Raw genomic sequence first — 17361 nt, forward strand, 5'->3', positions numbered from 1 at the left:
TCCCAGCCCCCACTATGCCACTTACACTGTTTGCGTGAAAAAAAGATAAAAATATTCGAAGTGGTGTCTGAATCTGTGCGCTCTCGTAAAACATTTCTCCTGGCATCGTTTTTCGAAAACTTTGCCATTGAGCGCAAAATATTTTGCGCGCAGTTTAAAAAATTGAAATGCGGCTAGAAAGCATTCATCGCGGCCACATGATGTGCCTGACTGTGAGTTTTTGTGGGCTTGCGCTTGTATGCGTTGCACCTACTGGCAATTCGCTCGAACTTTATTACTACCAGGCAGCATCAACGGATACAGCAGCCGTCTCTTGGGTTCAATAAACTCTCATTGCACTAAACCCCACCTACCCCGGATACACCAACCTCAATAACTCCGTCTGCTGTTCGTTGCTGCATCTGATAATTGTACCCTGACAACAGCACCAAATGCTGTGCATTGCTGAGTTTATTTTTGAAAACGCATATTTTGCTAACGGAATGTCAAAACAAGCACAAAATATTCGGGCAAGATGGTTGGAAAATGTCAGGGCTAATTGAAGAGTCTCATGCAACAGGAAAGCTACGTTCGCAAAATCGAGGCTCTGTCACCGCTTATATACGCTGAATTTAAAAAAGGATAATTTAAATCTTATTTATTAACTTTGATAAAAATTATGACTACAGATTATAATTTATAAAATGTTGATTGTGCTTTTAGTTTGAATATAATAAAATCTCAGCTTTTCATTAGTTTAACAAGTAAGAGGTTCTAGTCGGGAGCTCCCGACCAAGCTCAAATGCAGCTCGCGCTACGTTCTTGCTTGCTTTAGTAGTAATAAGGATAAATTAAAAACAAAAAAAAATGTTGCCTTGGCAGGTTTCGTACTCGCAACAGACCGCGCTGCTTGTCGCCGCCTCTACTCAAGAGCCACACCAATAATCGAGTCTTTACGAGAAAAAAACGAATTAAAAACAATACAATCGCAATTGCAATGCTGTTAATAGAATTCAAAGCAGACGCGCATGTATGTGGGTGTATACATGTATACAGAAATTCTTGGAATTTGCGCTTGCTGCCGTTGATACGAGGAAAGCCAAAACAGCATAAATTGGTTTATTTACTTGATTTATAGCTATGAGGTAGTAGGAGGGAGGTGGTGATGGATATAAATTGAAAGATACTTGATATATATATACTATTCTAGAAACTACATGTCAAGTTTGGTGAGTCTAGCTCATATAATTTACCAAAATTCCTTAAAAACAGGATTTCGATATCGATTTTTATCGATTACTTGGAAACGGGGCAAGTTATCGAATATCGGAAACAAACTCGATCAGCGCTTGGACTAGGAGGACCTACAGCTATTTTCAAGTCTGTATGTAACAGGCAGAAGAAAGAATCTCCGACCCTATAAAGTATATATATTCTTGATCAGCATCAATAGCCGAGTCGATCTAGCCATGTCCGTCTGTCTGTCCGACCGTCCGTCCGTATGTATGAACGCAAGGATCTCAGAACCTATAAGTGCTAGATAATTTTGGTAAATAATGAGAGCTAGAGTCACCGAACTTGACATGTAGCTTCTAGAATAGTATATATTTCAATAGTATATATAAGTCAAGTAAATAAACAAATTTATGCTTCCCACCAATATAGGCCACAATTTAAATGCAATTGATTTTTTTAAAATACACGAATATTCTATAGTACTATAAGTTGTAGAAATTTCATCAAGATCGGTTAAGAAACACAGAAGTTATTAAATAAAACATGTTTTTGCTGGCCCCGTGTTTGGGGCAGCAAGCGCAAATTGCAAGAATTTCTGTATACACACACACATTCATGCGCGTCTTCTTTAAATTCTATCAACAGCATTGCAATTGTGATTGTATTGTTTTCTGTCCTGCTATTTTAATTCGTTTTTTTCTCACTAAGAATCAATGATTGGTTTGGCTGTTGACTAGAGACGGTGGCAAGTAGTGCGGTTAGTTGCGAGTTCGAACCCTGCCTTGGAAACTTTTTTTTAATTAATCTTTATTACTACTAAAGCAAACAAGCGCGTAGCGCGAGCTGCAATTGGTATTCCTACACCAGGGGGTTCAGGGTATATTCTAGTAAGGAGCCCCCGACTAGAACCTCTTACTTGTTAATTTTAATACCAAGCATAAACTAGCTAAAACAATTTTCTGAAGACTTAAAGTGCCTGTCAGTTGCATGTTTGGAATTTGTTTCTTGCTGAGCCTGCTTGATTCAATTGCGTTTGGCATATAAATTCAGTTTCGAGTTCTTTCAATTTGCTGTGGTAACCAGGCGACAGACGTAGCTGGAGTAGTATTAGAAAAAAATAGGGCAAAGAAAAACGCATTCTATTCATTTCTCGGCTGGCATTTGCCATTTTTATATCCTTGCCACAAGCCAAAAATCAGAAAAACTGTTAAAGCTCTTCTCATAAATTGCAGCTTAGTCGGGGCTTTAGTTTTTCCCACCCAATTTTCCCAATTTGCGGCTTGGCAGCAATTGGCCAAACAATTAAAACAACATTAGCAAAGAAATCTTAATATTGCATATACACATACACTAAAGTAAAAGGAAAAATGTCTATATATTAAACTGTCCTGATTGACTGATTGGTGATCAACGCCCATGCTGTAAGAGCTAGATAGCTGAAATATTTACTGTAGTTACCTAATGTGATTTATTTAACATCCGATCAGCCTCAGACTCATTTTCAAAGATCTTTGTTAAAATTCATTTACGGTGTGTTTCACACTTTACGAAAAATGCATTCCTCCTCGTGGAAATGGGGGTCAAAAATTTGGTGGGTGAAATGTCGCGCAGATTCATTTCCAAGGATCTATATGAAAAATCATTTCACATTTTTCGCAAACTGAAAGCTTCCAAGGTGGAAAGTGCAACTAAAGATTTTTTTGTGAAGTTTTAACTTTTGTCCGATTTGCCTCAAACCTCTACAGTGAGCGATTTGAGAAATTTCTCCCGCAACAGTGGTAAATTGGCGGAAAACGGTTGTATGAAAGTTTTTTGTTTACCGTCCGATAGGTTTCAAAGTCATTTTCCAAAATATTTGACAGAATTGCCATGTGCAAGGCCGGGGTATACCCGCTAATATTATATATATATATATATATATATATGACTCAAAACATAAGCCAAACGTTACGGCATTACATAAGCAGCTTTTGAGCTTGTTGCTTGCAGTATGCTTACATAGTTATTCCAAATTTGCATAAACAATGATTTCAAGTATACCAACACAGTTGAAACTTTAAATTAAAGCTGAATAAATTTAACATTATATAAGTACACATATTTGTAAGTACTATATAAGATGTTTGTATGTAAGAAAGCCAGCGCCTCGAAGTATGCAGCAAAAAAGAATATGCAGCTCTGTGAGCTCTCATCTGCTCGTATGTCTGTCTATTGGCCTGCTTTATATTTACATATGCATGTACTATGCATGCTAAATTTGATAGCAACATGCTGGTTAGGCTGCGCGCACACACACACGTACACACACACACCCTTGCATGGCAAGGACTAAATCCTTTGAAAAGTCGTTCGTACCGTACGACTGTTTCAATTGTTTGTCTATCTGGCTGTCCGTCGGCTTACTTTATGCCTGTGTGTGAGCTCTCTGTAATTGTGCGTAAACCACGCCCCCAGGCGAACAACACATCCGCACTAAAACATTTACACACACACATGTGCATTAAGTGTGCAGCTGCCATTTTGGCATTAATTAATTATGCAAACAGTTTAAATTAAGTTTATTTTATTTACACATGTTGCTGCATGTTTGTCACGCTGTGAGTGGGCGTTTTCTAACTATGAGTCAAAGTGGATTTTAAATAAATACAAAATCATACACATTTTCATACATATATACATAAGTGCATATACATACACAAATAACTAAAGGCCCAGGACATTGAACATGAAATACAAGCCATGTGCATTTCAAGTTGTCGTTGACACCGTCACAAATTTCAAAGTGAAAACATTAGAATTACTAAACCGCATTTGTATCTGTCTGCACCCTGGAGGGAAGCTCTGTCCACAAGCTCTGAAGCCTTCAAGCCGAGCCAAGCCTAATACCAGTACAAAGTTGAAGCAAAATCCAAAACCTTTAAAGGAGGGGCGCGCCTTTTGTTGCGAGTGTCGTTCTTACTATTCGTGTTTCCGATATGTAACAGTTCCGCCTCTCGTTTTTGCTTTTTTCTATTATCCTTGCACCCAGTCATAAAAATGCGTTAAATATATCTCTATATACTGTTTGCCCTGACTGACTGACTAACTGACTGGATTGGTGATCGACGCACAATTCAAACTATAAGAGCTAGGAAGCTGTAGTTATCGTATGTGATGGAGGTGCACGCTAAGACGAACTTTATGAACTGTGGTAAATTTGGTTTACTATCCTCTCGGCTTCAAAGATTTTTTAAGATTTTTGTGAAAATTTATTTGTTACGAGCCTCCTTTTGGATGATAAATACAGGTTAGAGGTTAAATGAACAAAAATATATTTTTCGAATTCAAAGAAAATAATCTGCTTATTCGACACAAAATTTGCAGAATATTTCAAAATATATTTATGTATACATTAAATTCTCTTTCAGTTGTATTTTTCCAGGTTAAAAAGGGGAAAGGATTTTTACCTCTTTACTTGTCTACATGTGCCGTGCTTATCCTTCCTCAAAGGATTTGCAATGAAAAGTTAGTTTTTTCTCGAACGGTTGACTGACAATAGTCGATAGTCTTAAAAATACAAAAAAGTTCTAGGTATGCGGTCGTTTTTACCCAAATAACAGCAATTAATATTTTACTCACTGTATTCTGCCTTAGTGTGCAACGAGGATCTGGGTTCGAATCCCTGGCTAGTGTATGAATATAGATTTGTGTTAGCCAAAGACTATAGTTATTAAAAAGGCTAGCTTAAACAGTTTATAGCATAATAATAATAATAATAATAATAATAATAATAATTTACTAAATCTTAACATTCAATAAATTATGTTTTAATTGAGATCAGAAATCTTGACACATATAAGGGTACATACATTGTGCAGTTCGATTGTTCTGTGGCTCATTCATTGTATCAGTTGGGCAACTTCACTTTCCGTGCATTCACCAAACCTTCAGCGTCCCGTCACGTCGGCTTAGCGAAATCCATCTACGTCAGTAACCACCGAAATATAAAATGGCAACTCTGTGCGCTATACCGCTAAAAGTGCGAACCGTAAATAGTTTGTGATGTCTGTAACTACTCCAGGTTACTTGCCCCGCCCACCATCCTAGATGCCTCTTCTCCCACATTCGTGAGTGGCTAGTTCGTCTGGACGATGCATGGAATGTCTGCTAAGTGGCTTTTTATTTCCATGGCTGAAAAAGCCAACGACAGTGAAGAATGGCGTTAGTTTGGCGCGCTTAAGCGTTCCGCTCTCTCGTCTATAGGCCATGTTTCAAGTTCCTACACGTTTGTCCGTGTATGTGTGTTTGTGTGTGTGTGGAGTGTAACGGGCAGGGTGGTCCAAATTATTTGCAGTCGCTTGGGCCCTGGGTAGGTTGTTTATGCTTTCAGGCTAGTGAAACCAGCACAGCCTGCCGTTTTGGTAGCTCTGGTTGCGGTTTCGTTTAGTTTGTGTTGTTGTTGTTGTTGTTGCTGCTGTGCCTAGAGCGTTGTTGTCATCATTACTGTCGGCAACTTTGCCTAGTTATCTACAGATGGGCTTGTTGTCTCGCGTTTACGCGCCCTTTTTACATTTGTAGTGTCATTTGCGGTTTGATTTCGAGTTGCAGTTCGGCAACCGGAAGGCAGACAGCCACGCGCACACAGCAGCGCGTTTCACCAACTGCTCTTCAAGCGTCGCTTCTGAGTTGTCATCACTTAGATCAAATTTGCATGCATTGCGGGTCAGACGAATTTATTTGCGCAACTGCATCTGCCTTCACATATTGTAGACCCTCTGAAACCACTTAGATGTTTTGTTTTGCCCAGTTTTGAACAGACTGCACGGTGTCTGAAGGACGATGTTGTGTCCCGTACTATTAATGTAATATCTGAATGGAGTGTCAATTAATTTAAAAAATAGAACCTTTTCATGTCTTTTCAGATTCACTAGACTAATGTCTAGTGTTTCATATTTCGCTCGTGATTATTCATGTAGCTAGCTGAAAATCTAAATGCTAACCCAAATCTGCAAAAGCAACGATAAATTTACCGTCGAGTTTCGAACTGAACTACAGTTAATGTAATGATTGCTAGGTTTTGCTGTTGTTCCAGCTTTAATAATTGTTGTCGTTGTTGTTGCTGTTGTTCAACTTTGCTCATACTAATGCTACAATGGACGTTGAATTCGAGCTTACTTCAAAATTCAATTAGTTTACTTTGTGTTAGGTAGAGAAAACCCAGAAAAATTTGTTTGTGTTTTCCTCCCCCTTTTGTTGTTGCGTGCATTTGCATACATTAGGCTCCCTTTCAGTTTGGTGTACTTGCATGTGTGTGTGTGTGTGTGTGAGTGTGCGTATGGTTGTTTGTGTATGTATTATAAATCGGCTGTGACCTAATTTGAGAGCAACAGAATGCAAAGAATTCATTAATTGTAAGAAAGACAAAATCGTGCGCGTGAAAGTCCCTGCGCACCCCTGATTAATAGCGGCCTGTTTTTTGGTAGCATGTGAAACCATGACCTAAACAAAGAGAAAGATACGCCTAGAAGCGTTCGGACAAACAGACTTCAGCCGACCCTCGGATGGCCCAGAAAGTAATCACAAACTGTCAGGTAGTACAGTGACAGCACAGAGATTTATATATCGGGCATTTACTTGGATACATAAACGATGCACAACTCACAATTAAAATTCTATTTTGATCGCTGCAAAAAGAAATTGCATCTGCTTAAAACAATTCTTTGGTCGAGCTTTAAATCGAATGGGGCAGAAATACTTATCAATATCTAATCGAGCAAATTTCTTCCCAACTGAAGCTGGCGTAAAGTTTTTTTTCCTTTCAGAATCATTGAAAGGAATAATGAAGGATAACATTGCAAAAGTGTGAGGTTTGATTGCATATAAACTGAATATCTGTATTTTTAATGTGGATGGGTATAATATTTTTAAAACTTCAAAAACTGATATGTATCCTCTTGAATTTTCTCCGGTTTGTGTATTGGTTCCATTGTGACGCACATTGTCGACTCGTTGGACCACTTGACGCTACATTGCCAATGGCATCTAAGGCGGGAAATGGTTTGCTCATGTATGCCAGGGACCCAACTTTTTGACAATTGATGTGCGCAAATACTTATAAGTCAGACTCGCTCGCACACCCGCCCACAGACAAACTTGGCTGCGGCCACATCACATCCCAGTTGCCGGCAGACAAATTGCAATCCTCGTCACCTTCGCCTTGGTCGTCTTCAACGAAGTTATTCCGCACACAGATACAGGCATTGATATGCTCGTTCTGGAGGCATTCAATTTGATTCTGAAAACCGAGGTAAATTCAATTGAGTTGAGCAGCCAGGCAAGTTGATCTGATGCGGCGGGTTCTGAATGTTACAACGGAGCTTAATTTTCAAGGCTGCAACTAACGGTGCCAGTGAGTTTGGCGTCTTGGGCGGGCTAGGAGTGCTGAGCTTTGGCGAGCACGCTTGGAAAACCCAGCGCATATCAAGAGCGTTGCGTCTGTATGAGTTAAGTTTACAAGACTTTTTACTTTTACTCAAACTTAAGACATTGGAAAGCCAACAGAATTTTCAAACGCTTTCCTTTTGGCCACATAGGCAAACACAATATACATACGTATCTGACAAATGCTTATAACGCAAATAATTGACTTATAGATTGACTTAGCGCTAACTTGATTTCGCGCTTAGGCAGCGCAAATGCGAGACCACATAAGATATGAGGCTGTTGTGTCAGCATCTTTGACAGCACAGCGAACCAACTTTAATGTACTACTCACCCGCCTTGCAGGGGTCCATGTCGATGTCATTGGAAACCTTGGGTGCCACTTGCATGTGCAGCAGCTGCTCAATGCTGTATTTGCTATGATAGACCCGACGATTGTTCAGCAGTGGTAGATGATGAAGGTGATGCAGGTGCGTCTTGTGCTGCCCGTGGCCATGCTGATGATAAGGATGAGTGGCACCTGACTCTTTCACGAACTCTTTGACGTACTTGTTGTCGTCACGCTCATGCTTGTCAACAACGGCAACGTTATCCATTGACGTGGGCGCCACCAGTGGCTCCCCATGCAGTTTGGCGCTTTTGACATGTGCCGAGATTAACACCAGCAGCGCGGTGGCCACCAGCAGGGCGTAGTTTGTATAGCTCATTACCCAGCCACCGCGTCCGGCTCCAAGCCGGCTCTGCAGCGCCATCTCAGCGTGGTTTTTACTGCTGCTCCGCACGTTCTCTCGCTTGTGAATTGTCGTGTCGCTGCGAACAGCGTTTGCTGCCTTTGTTTTTGCTTTGCGTTTTGCTTATCGCCTCCGTCCGCTCCCAGTTCAAGAGCGCTGCATTCTCGCGCTGCACGTGGCCTGCAATGATCACGGAAAATTGAGATGAAATAATTGTTGAATTGTCTCAAACTGGCTCGTTTTGGTTCTCATTTGAATAGGAATTAGTTTGTCGAGGCCGATCAGTCAATTGATCTGTTTGTCCGTACACACAAAGCCATAGTACATAAATACATATACATATATATACATGTATAGCTCCATATATTCTGTTGATAACCCCAACCCCTTGTATGAAATATTTGTAGAACAATTTTGTTTAAACCTTTTAATCAGCTAATGAATGTCGTTGTGTAAATGTACTATGGAAATAAACTCAAGTCTTTAAATCTATCTTTATATGCTGCAAATTCACATAAGAAAGCAAATAGAATAGCAATAGACCTAGCATTAACTTAGCATTTGCCAATCGTTAGTTTTCGACACTTGTTAGATAACTGCACTCCCTTTATTTATAGCGTCAGATAGACTATTAACAAATGCTACGCAAGACTTTAATACTTACTGTAGATGCCTCTAGACAATATTATCTGTACAATCCGCTGTTCAATCCGACAATAATAAGCTGAAGCAACAACAAAACATGTAGAGCAACAGCAACCGAGCAGCTGGAAGCAATCCATGCACACCCGGCGTCTAATTTACATATGGGAGCGAGTGTGTGGGTGTGCGTGTGCGTGTAGGGTTATGTTGTGCACAGCTGTGCACAACTTGAAAAACAGAAGTTGTGCGCATTTACTTGGAATGCTTCTCGGTAGCTGTCCTAGCACATTAAAAACAAAAGAGGTGCACAATTCACAATATGGGAATGTGTCAGATGGTTTTTAAGGGACATAAAAGAGGATTGTCGTATCAGAGGCAGGACAGCAGGCAGACAGACGGACTTCAATACAATGACCTGCAACAGCTCATAAACGAGATGCGACCGCCGGTTGTCATCAGTTGAGCACTCAATTAACTTGAGTTAAAGGTGTCCCAGCAAGGACACACTTTGCCCAGACGCCTTTGGTCAACTATGTACAATGACAGGTAATTAAAAATCGCTTAAGGCATCTCGGTCCGTCCTTTTGCCTTAGAGCTATTCAAACTTTGGTGGCCAATTGAATATAAAAAAAACCTTTTCAATTAACTTAAATGCTCGGCCGGCTATTATCGCCCTTTTATTATTACCAGGCCCCAGCAAATGTTGGCAATTTCATTAAATCATTTAATTTCCGGGGCGCACTACCAACAACTACAACAACAGTTATTCAACAAAGCAAATCAAGTCCCTGTCTGGATTTTTATGGCAAATTAAGTTGGCTTCTGTGAAGGGATTCGGTGAGCTGAACGCGCTGGCTGCCAGAGACTTAGCCAGCAAGCAACTAGCAACTAGCAAATAAAGCCAAAGATACTTCCAGCAGCAACCCCTGGAAAAAGTTGCTATAACAACAAAAGCAGACTCAGCTCAGCAACTACGTCTGTGTGGTAACCAAAGAGTGCAACATATTTTCTTAATTTCATTTCATTTCGTTTCGTGCGTGTACGGCAGGCAAATGTACAGGCAGGGGCGGCAACAGCAGACCCCGTTTTCAGGATACTCAGTCGCATAATTGCGTATACGCCGCATGGCATTGTGGCGCCGGCTGCTCATTTACGCAAATTATAAATTCAATTGATTAATTCTGAGCTAACTGCGAGTTAATGTTTCGTTTAACTGTCGCGTTCATATGCTCTTGCAAAGAAAATAAGTCGTACTTGGCACTGTTACCATTTTTGGGCTCCGTTCGCTTGTTTATCGCTAGCTGAGAAGCACCCACATGGACTTGAGCACTTATCAGTGGACAGCGAAGAAAGTTCTGGGTCTAGGTCATTTCGCAAACGTAAACAAATTAAAATTTCATTGCACGGCTGCGCAATGTATTAACAGAAGTGCAGAGGTTGCAATGTGTTTTGATTAATTTTTTGTGTGTGTTTGTTTCGTATATTTTTCTAAGTGTGCATAAAGGATATTAAAAGATTATGTTGGGCGAATTGAATGTTTAGTTTAATTACGTAAGATAAGGTCCTTAGACGCACAGCTTCAGCCATCCTGCTGCTCACTCACAGTCAGTCAGGCCATCAATCAGGCTTGTCAAGTGCGCGCCACTTTCAAAATACCCGAGCTGACAATGACAAGCGCAAAGTGGCCGGGATATTAGAAACGGTCTGGAGTAGTAGTTAGTAGAATGGCATCTCAGTTGCCTTATCTCTTCTTGCGACGTCCCGCCTTGGTTTGCCTCGTCTCAGTCATTTTTACTGTTTTACAAGCAGAAATCTTGACATGAGTCCTTTCTCCTAAACTTCTCCAAATGGCCTCGCGCTCATTGTTTGCCGTATTTTGATTTGCCCTGTCGCACTGACAGTTTACATTTCAAGTTGCAACTATGTACGTATTTGGCGGCGGATATGAATTTTATACCCTTGTCAAGAGTCGTAAGCAGAAACATAACGACTGAACTGAGGGCATCTTTTCAATGATTAATATTGGTATTAATTTGTTTACTAAAATATTTTTTAATAGATTTACAATAATTATGAATAATATTGAATACCTCTTGAAATTTCACAATTTCAATGAAAGCGATTAAGAAGTTGTTACAAATAGATAATACTGTAATATTGATACTGAGGCTCGTGTGTTCTGTTCTTGTTTTTTTCAATTAAAAAGTGTTGTTTTTTATTATTCTCTAGCTGACCTTTCTACTTTACAATTCTCTTGAACTTTTATAATATACACCTTTACGAATATGTATTAAAAACGCAGGGCTTGATCGGAAACTCTCTTGTTTAAGGGAATGATTGGTGATCAACACAGTAATCACAGTGATCAACACGTAAATGGCCTTTAGTTTGGCTGTTACTGTTAATTGCAAATTTCACCAAAAGGAGGATTCAAATTAAACGGAACATTTGAATATTCCAAAGGGCGGGTAAAAGAGAGGCAAAACTGATTTAAAGAATTTGAAATTGATTTTTAAGCCGAACAGGTGGTAAACAATAAACTTTCATAGAATCGTTTACCTCCAATTTACCACAGTCTCGAATGGAATTTCTAAAATCGCTGAAACATGTATTCATTAAGTTCTTTTGTAGGGCTTTGAATGTAAGTTTGAGGTTGATCGGACAAAACTTAAAGCTGCCTCCAAAAAAACCTTTAAACCGTATTTTCCACCGAGGAAGCTTTGATTTTGCGAAAAATGTGAATCATGTCTCAAATGATGTTACATACATATCCTTGAAAAAGAATTTGAGCACGAAACGTCTCACACCAAATCTTTGACCCCCATTTCCACCAAGGAGGGATGGATTTGTCGAAAAGTGTGAAACACTCCAAAAATGAAATTGAACAAAGATCTTTGAAAATAAGATTGAGGCCGATCGGATGGTAAACAAAAAAGTTCCATACAAACGTTTTTCATGATTTTTTCACACTTGCGGGTGGGGATTTCAGCTTCCCAGCTCTTACGGTATGGGCTGTGCGTTGATCACCAATCAGTCAGTCAGTCAGTCAGTCAGTCAGGATAAACAGTTGTATATATAGAGATTGACGAAGTAGGCTTTGGGTTACGAGCACGCTTGTAAATTGGTTTAATACATTTTCTGATTTAAAAGAAAAATAAATATTTTAAAGGCAATTTCATTAATATATTTTAGTCTCGGCGCACTTTTTTCTTTGTTCGTTAATTTTAGCTGCATGGCTGATAAAAAGTATTGCATATCAACAGGCGTATGTTGGATAAGCAGACTAAATGGACAGAACTGGAAATTGACAGCAAGTTCTCAGAGTTAAATTTCAATTACCAACACAAGGGCATACACAGACAGCTGAAATTCCTTTTCACGGGAGAGCAACCGGGCCGACTTTTATGCGAGCGCAAAATGTAACGGGACTGTCAAACAAACAAACAAACGAGCCAACAACCGCACAGATAGACAAAAATACGGACGCACACTGAAAAGGAGCAAAGGCCACAGCCGGAGCCACTGCCAACGGCAAATAATTAAGCTTGGCCTGCTAGCACCTGTGGCCTCTCAGCTAGCGCCACCGACCAGGTGGTTGCAACTGTAGCCGAACTGCGCCTAGACGGGCTTGGGCACCTTTCTGGCCCTAGTCGCTGCGGTTCAGTCGGAGCCATGGAATGTAAATAGAGTTCAACCGTAAAATACACCGCAGACAGATAGGCAGCCGATGTCGTTGCTGCTCCGTCGCCGCATCCTGTAACTGAGAATGGACCTGCACAGAGCCGCAGGGTAAATAAAAAAATTAAAAATAAAGATGTGTTAAGGTGCCACACAGAATATGACCAATGGTCAGCCAGCTGTTTATGAACTATACATTCGCCTTGCATCCGTGACAGCACAAGACTAAGAAATAATTAATACTAACAACAGAAATGATGATCAGACTGGGAATAAGCTCCACTGGGCTGAAACTGGAACCATCGTGCTTGGGCTCGTCAGTTTATGCTGCGGCTGCTGTTGCCTGTTTTTTCCTTTTGGTCATAAATAACAATTGCCAACGGCTATGCCAGTAAAAGGAAAGCAACGGCGAGTGCGAAGGCAGAAAATATTGTGCCGAGATTCCTTTTTATGGTGATTGTGTGGGAAATCGGCGTCGAGCCAAGGCCTGTAGTCTGGCAGCGGCGATAAAAACCAATACAAATATGAAAAGCAAATGAAATCCTTTTAATTTGGCAAATAAAACCGACTGCCGGGCGGTTCTCGGTCCTATGAATGCTGTACAAATTTGTATGAGCCCCAAAGGATGCGAAAAGAAACAGCAGAAAAGTTCTGGAGGGATTGGAGTCGTGACTTTTGGCATGTAAATGATTTTTTCATGTATCCCCCAAATGTGTGCAAGTGAAGGCATGAATTAAGTCAACCCTGCTGAATCGATTCTCAAGAAGAGAGAGAACATTTGAGGCGTAAAACTCAAAGTTAATTAAGAATATCAAGTTTTTAACTTAAAATTCCACCTGACAAACGATTATGGCAATGCATTTAATTCCATTCAAATTTATTAACACGCATAATTTCAATAATTATGATGGATTACTATAATAATAAAAGACTACAGTAATTTAACTTTTGCGTATTCTTAGAACTTGAATGAAAAATTCGAAATAAGTTCAGATAGCTAGACTCGCCATTCATGAGTACCGAATATATTAAATTTGACGATACACAAACTTTTGGTACAGCAAGCCAACCCCAGAAACTAAATACGCTCGATATTAAATAATTGCACATGAAGCAGGAAGAATAAAAATCTTACCTTAAGCATGGGCAGGGGAACGGTTCTCCACAATCAGTCGTGTGGAAGTGCTCTTGTATCCAGACCGACGGGCACGCACACATAGACGCCTATGCTCACCCACTTGCGACATATCATTAACTTTGCTTCATACCGGCAACAAAATGGTGATAACAAAATATTTATGTGAAGGAGAGGGAGAGGGGCAGTACTGCAAAATATGAAGTGAAACACGAAGGAAAATAACTCCTCGATTGGTGAATATGAGAACATTGAGTGGCCCTTTCTGCTTTATATCCCGTCCACTGTTCGCTGAGAAACGCCCACGCGACACTTACCATACCCGCCTCGTACGAAACACAGATTCATGAGCCTATACAAATATTCACAAATAGCTTGTTTGAATGCTTTGCAGATACAGAGATTTTGAGCTTTCGAACAGGTACCCACTGCCCAGGCAACGCAGATATTCGACCCAGTGGATTAAAGCCACCATATATCAGAAAGCAGACACAAATCTGTATTCTGGCCCTCTCGGCACCTGCGGCACATAATGTGCTTTTAATTTTCTTACTTTTCCTGCGATAGCAAATTGAAAATGAAATTTTCAACATAACAAATCCCCAACTAAAATAAACCCAAAAATACAGAAAAATGTATTAAGCACGCGCCCCTCAACTGAAGTAGAAATGCGTGCAAAGCACAAAAAATGAAAGAATGAAGAGTTTTCTCCAAAATATTAAATACCCTTCGCGACACACATACATAAGTATGTATAAATGTATGGCAGTTGTGCTATATATTTCTGTGCTTTGATTAACTAAATTTTATATCAAAGTTTTCTATTGCAACTAAGTATTTGATAATTCCAATATAACTAAGATTTTATCTATACATTAGCTGCATTTCGAGATGAATAGAAAGGAATTGGCATAAAAAGCATGCCTATATAAATGTACACAGTTTGTGTCAAAGTTAAAATACTCTAAATACTCTGCAAGGGTGCACTAAACGAGAAGAAACGAGAGGAAGCAAAATGTTTTCTATTCATAAGCGAAGTTGGCAGAAATATGAAATGAAATGTCGCAGAAACGGAAAGTATTGTTGGGTAATGCATACGCGCGCAATATTTTAATGCGGAGGGAGGTAACATGAAACGCTTAATGGCGTCGGTTGGCAATAAGCTGGCGAAGATGCCACAAAATGCTTGCCGGGCCAAAGGACAAGCAACGAAACAGCCAGGACCAGTGAAGCAAAAGTGAAATGCGTTTGCAGCAGCTTCAATTTATACGGGAGTGGGTGTGGGTATGTGTGTATGTGTGTATATGTGTGAGTGTGTGAGTGCACTGAAGCGATAGAAACCTGGCAACAATATCAATATGCGTCTCTTGTGCTACGTTTGCTACAAAAGCAGCGTCGTCAGCGCCTTCCCCGACTTTTTACGCCGCCCCCTGCTGACAATTGTTTGCCAGCGGAAGTTGATTTTCTGGCAAAGCGGAAGTGTTGAGGCGCTGGAAAATGTGGTAGCCGAGCGTCGGCAGCGAATTTCATATATGTGGCATTCCTTGCTGCGACGCATAAATTTTCATCTAACTGACAAAAGGCATCAGGCAAAACTGAAGCCAAAAAACCTAAAGCGAACAAATGCGAGGAATATACATACATATGTATGTACACATATGGCAACATTTTGCTAATGCCACATTTTTCAGTATCAAAGGCTGGAGCAGGAGCCACAGACGGGGCCAATTAACTCTGTCGGCATTTAAGTTTTGCCTTTTGTGTTCTTACCATTAATTTCAGTAAGGCCTGCAGAGCCTCTGGGCAAACGACGCAGATCGTTGGCCAAAAAAAGCAGTCGCCCAACAACAATCACAGCAACAAAAACAACACAAGAACAACAACAACAACAACGGCAACAAAAGCAAGAGCAATGTGCGATCCTGATTTGTTCAATCTGTGTCTGCGATCGAGTTCAAAGCAGCAGCAAGGCAAGATCGTTGCTGTCTCTCCATCAGCTTCTGCTGGCGTCGCTGCTTGCCGCAGCAGCAGTACCTTGACTTTTGACGATGTTCCGTATTGCAATAGCCTGAACAAAACAATAAAGTAATGTCTTAGTATATAACACAAACACGCACATATGCATATTTTAATGTATAAATATATATACCGCAACATATATTCACACACACAGTCAGAAAACTGATTCTATTTTAATTACACAGACGGCCTTTAGAATGAAGACCATTGACAATTGACAATTCGCGTTTCGCTCGAGTTTGTTTGTTATTCTTTGTTTTTGTTGTTTATGAAATGAAAAGCGGTAAACGGACAACGACACAATCATTCAGTCAGTGGAATAGAGGAAAGCGTAAAGCGCAAAACACCCACAACGTAAAACGCCTGTGCCGTTGATTTCAGTTCAGCAGTGGAGGGCAAGCAGCGTACAGTGCACACGGATGGCAGCCGCGTGCCGTTTGTTATTTATAGCTATTGTTGCTGTTTCGTCTTTTCTGCCTCTATCAGCAGCGCCAGCAACAGCAGCAGCATCAGCATAACCAACAGCAACTGCGGCGCGTTTGTCGCAGTCTTTTTGAAATAAATGCAAAAGCAACGCGGGCAACTACGACAACTGCTGATAAGGAAAACTCATAGAGCGCGATCGAACGTCGAGTGCAAAGATCGCGACAAACTGATCTATTCACTGTCCGAACGACTGACTGTCTGACAGATTAGCGAAAGACGAACAACTAACTAATATATACACTAAATAGGTACAATAAGCACCTTTGCTTTCAGCTATGATATAGCTTTTTCTTTTCCCATTTGCCAAATTTGTTTATATTTAAATGCAATAGTCGAAAAAAATAACCAGGATGCAAGTTCCACCTGTAGCTGCATTCCAAAAGGATGCTATATGTTCTTTATATACCATATAAGCACATTCTTCTTATTATTATAGCGTTACAAGTAAGTGCACTCATTCTTATTCACGAATACAAACATACACTTGAGTGCCAAAGGAATCCTTTTTTTGGCTCGTTTGGATTTTGTGTTCTGCTCTCGATCAAACAAGTTTGTTGCTGTTTTTCTTTCGTTCGCGTTATTTAGCCGCCACAAAGATGCACACGTCCGTTTACGACGAAAGGTTCTCGCGCTTTGATTTTTTCAAACATAAACAGAGCAAACATAGCTACTGGCACAGCTGTGTTTAATAGACAGATAGGGAGAGAGAGAGAGAGAACGAGAAAATATATGTGTGTGTGTGAGAAAGAGAGAGAGTGAGAGAGAGGGAAAGAGCATGCGCTGAGATGCTTGCTAACAGCTGCTTTTGCTTAACAGTTGCAACCGCTTTGAACTGATATAAGTTCAAATTCATTTGATGTATCCGTAATTTATTTAAGATAAATTTGATTATTATACTTCCTCAGCTGCAACTCTAAGGGCATGTTTTTTATCAATTTAGGGCTGTACATACCAAGCGTTTAAAATGCTTTTTTGTTCAAAAGATTTTAACAAAACTAGGCAATTATTAGTTTTAATAATCCTATGGAAGAATCT

The 17361-nt window shown here is 40.1% G+C and overlaps 1 protein-coding gene across 2 annotated transcripts in view; it reads right to left on the reverse strand.

Moving 5' to 3' along the window:
* tok (tolkin) overlaps window positions 1-16968 on the reverse strand; it is a 31871-nt gene extending 14903 nt beyond the window's left edge. The window contains exons 1-2 of one of the 2 annotated variants that reach the window (XM_064700038.1): window positions 16809-16968; window positions 7970-8546 (exon numbers count right to left, since the gene is read on the reverse strand). In XM_064700038.1, the coding sequence (XP_064556108.1) occupies window positions 7970-8387 (418 nt within the window). In that variant the 5' untranslated portion in view covers window positions 8388-8546; window positions 16809-16968. Of the gene's footprint in view, window positions 1-5063; window positions 5113-7969; window positions 8547-16808 lie in introns of those variants that run through there. The other variant, XM_064700046.1, reaches the window with a different exon arrangement.
* Window positions 16969-17361: the final 393 nt, after the last annotated feature.

The sequence above is a fragment of the Drosophila montana genome, unplaced genomic scaffold (genome assembly GCF_035044405.1).
Source record: "Drosophila montana isolate Dmon_TW-CO22-7 unplaced genomic scaffold, ASM3504440v1 contig_1083_1, whole genome shotgun sequence".
Classification (NCBI taxonomy): Eukaryota; Metazoa; Arthropoda; class Insecta; order Diptera; family Drosophilidae; genus Drosophila; species Drosophila montana.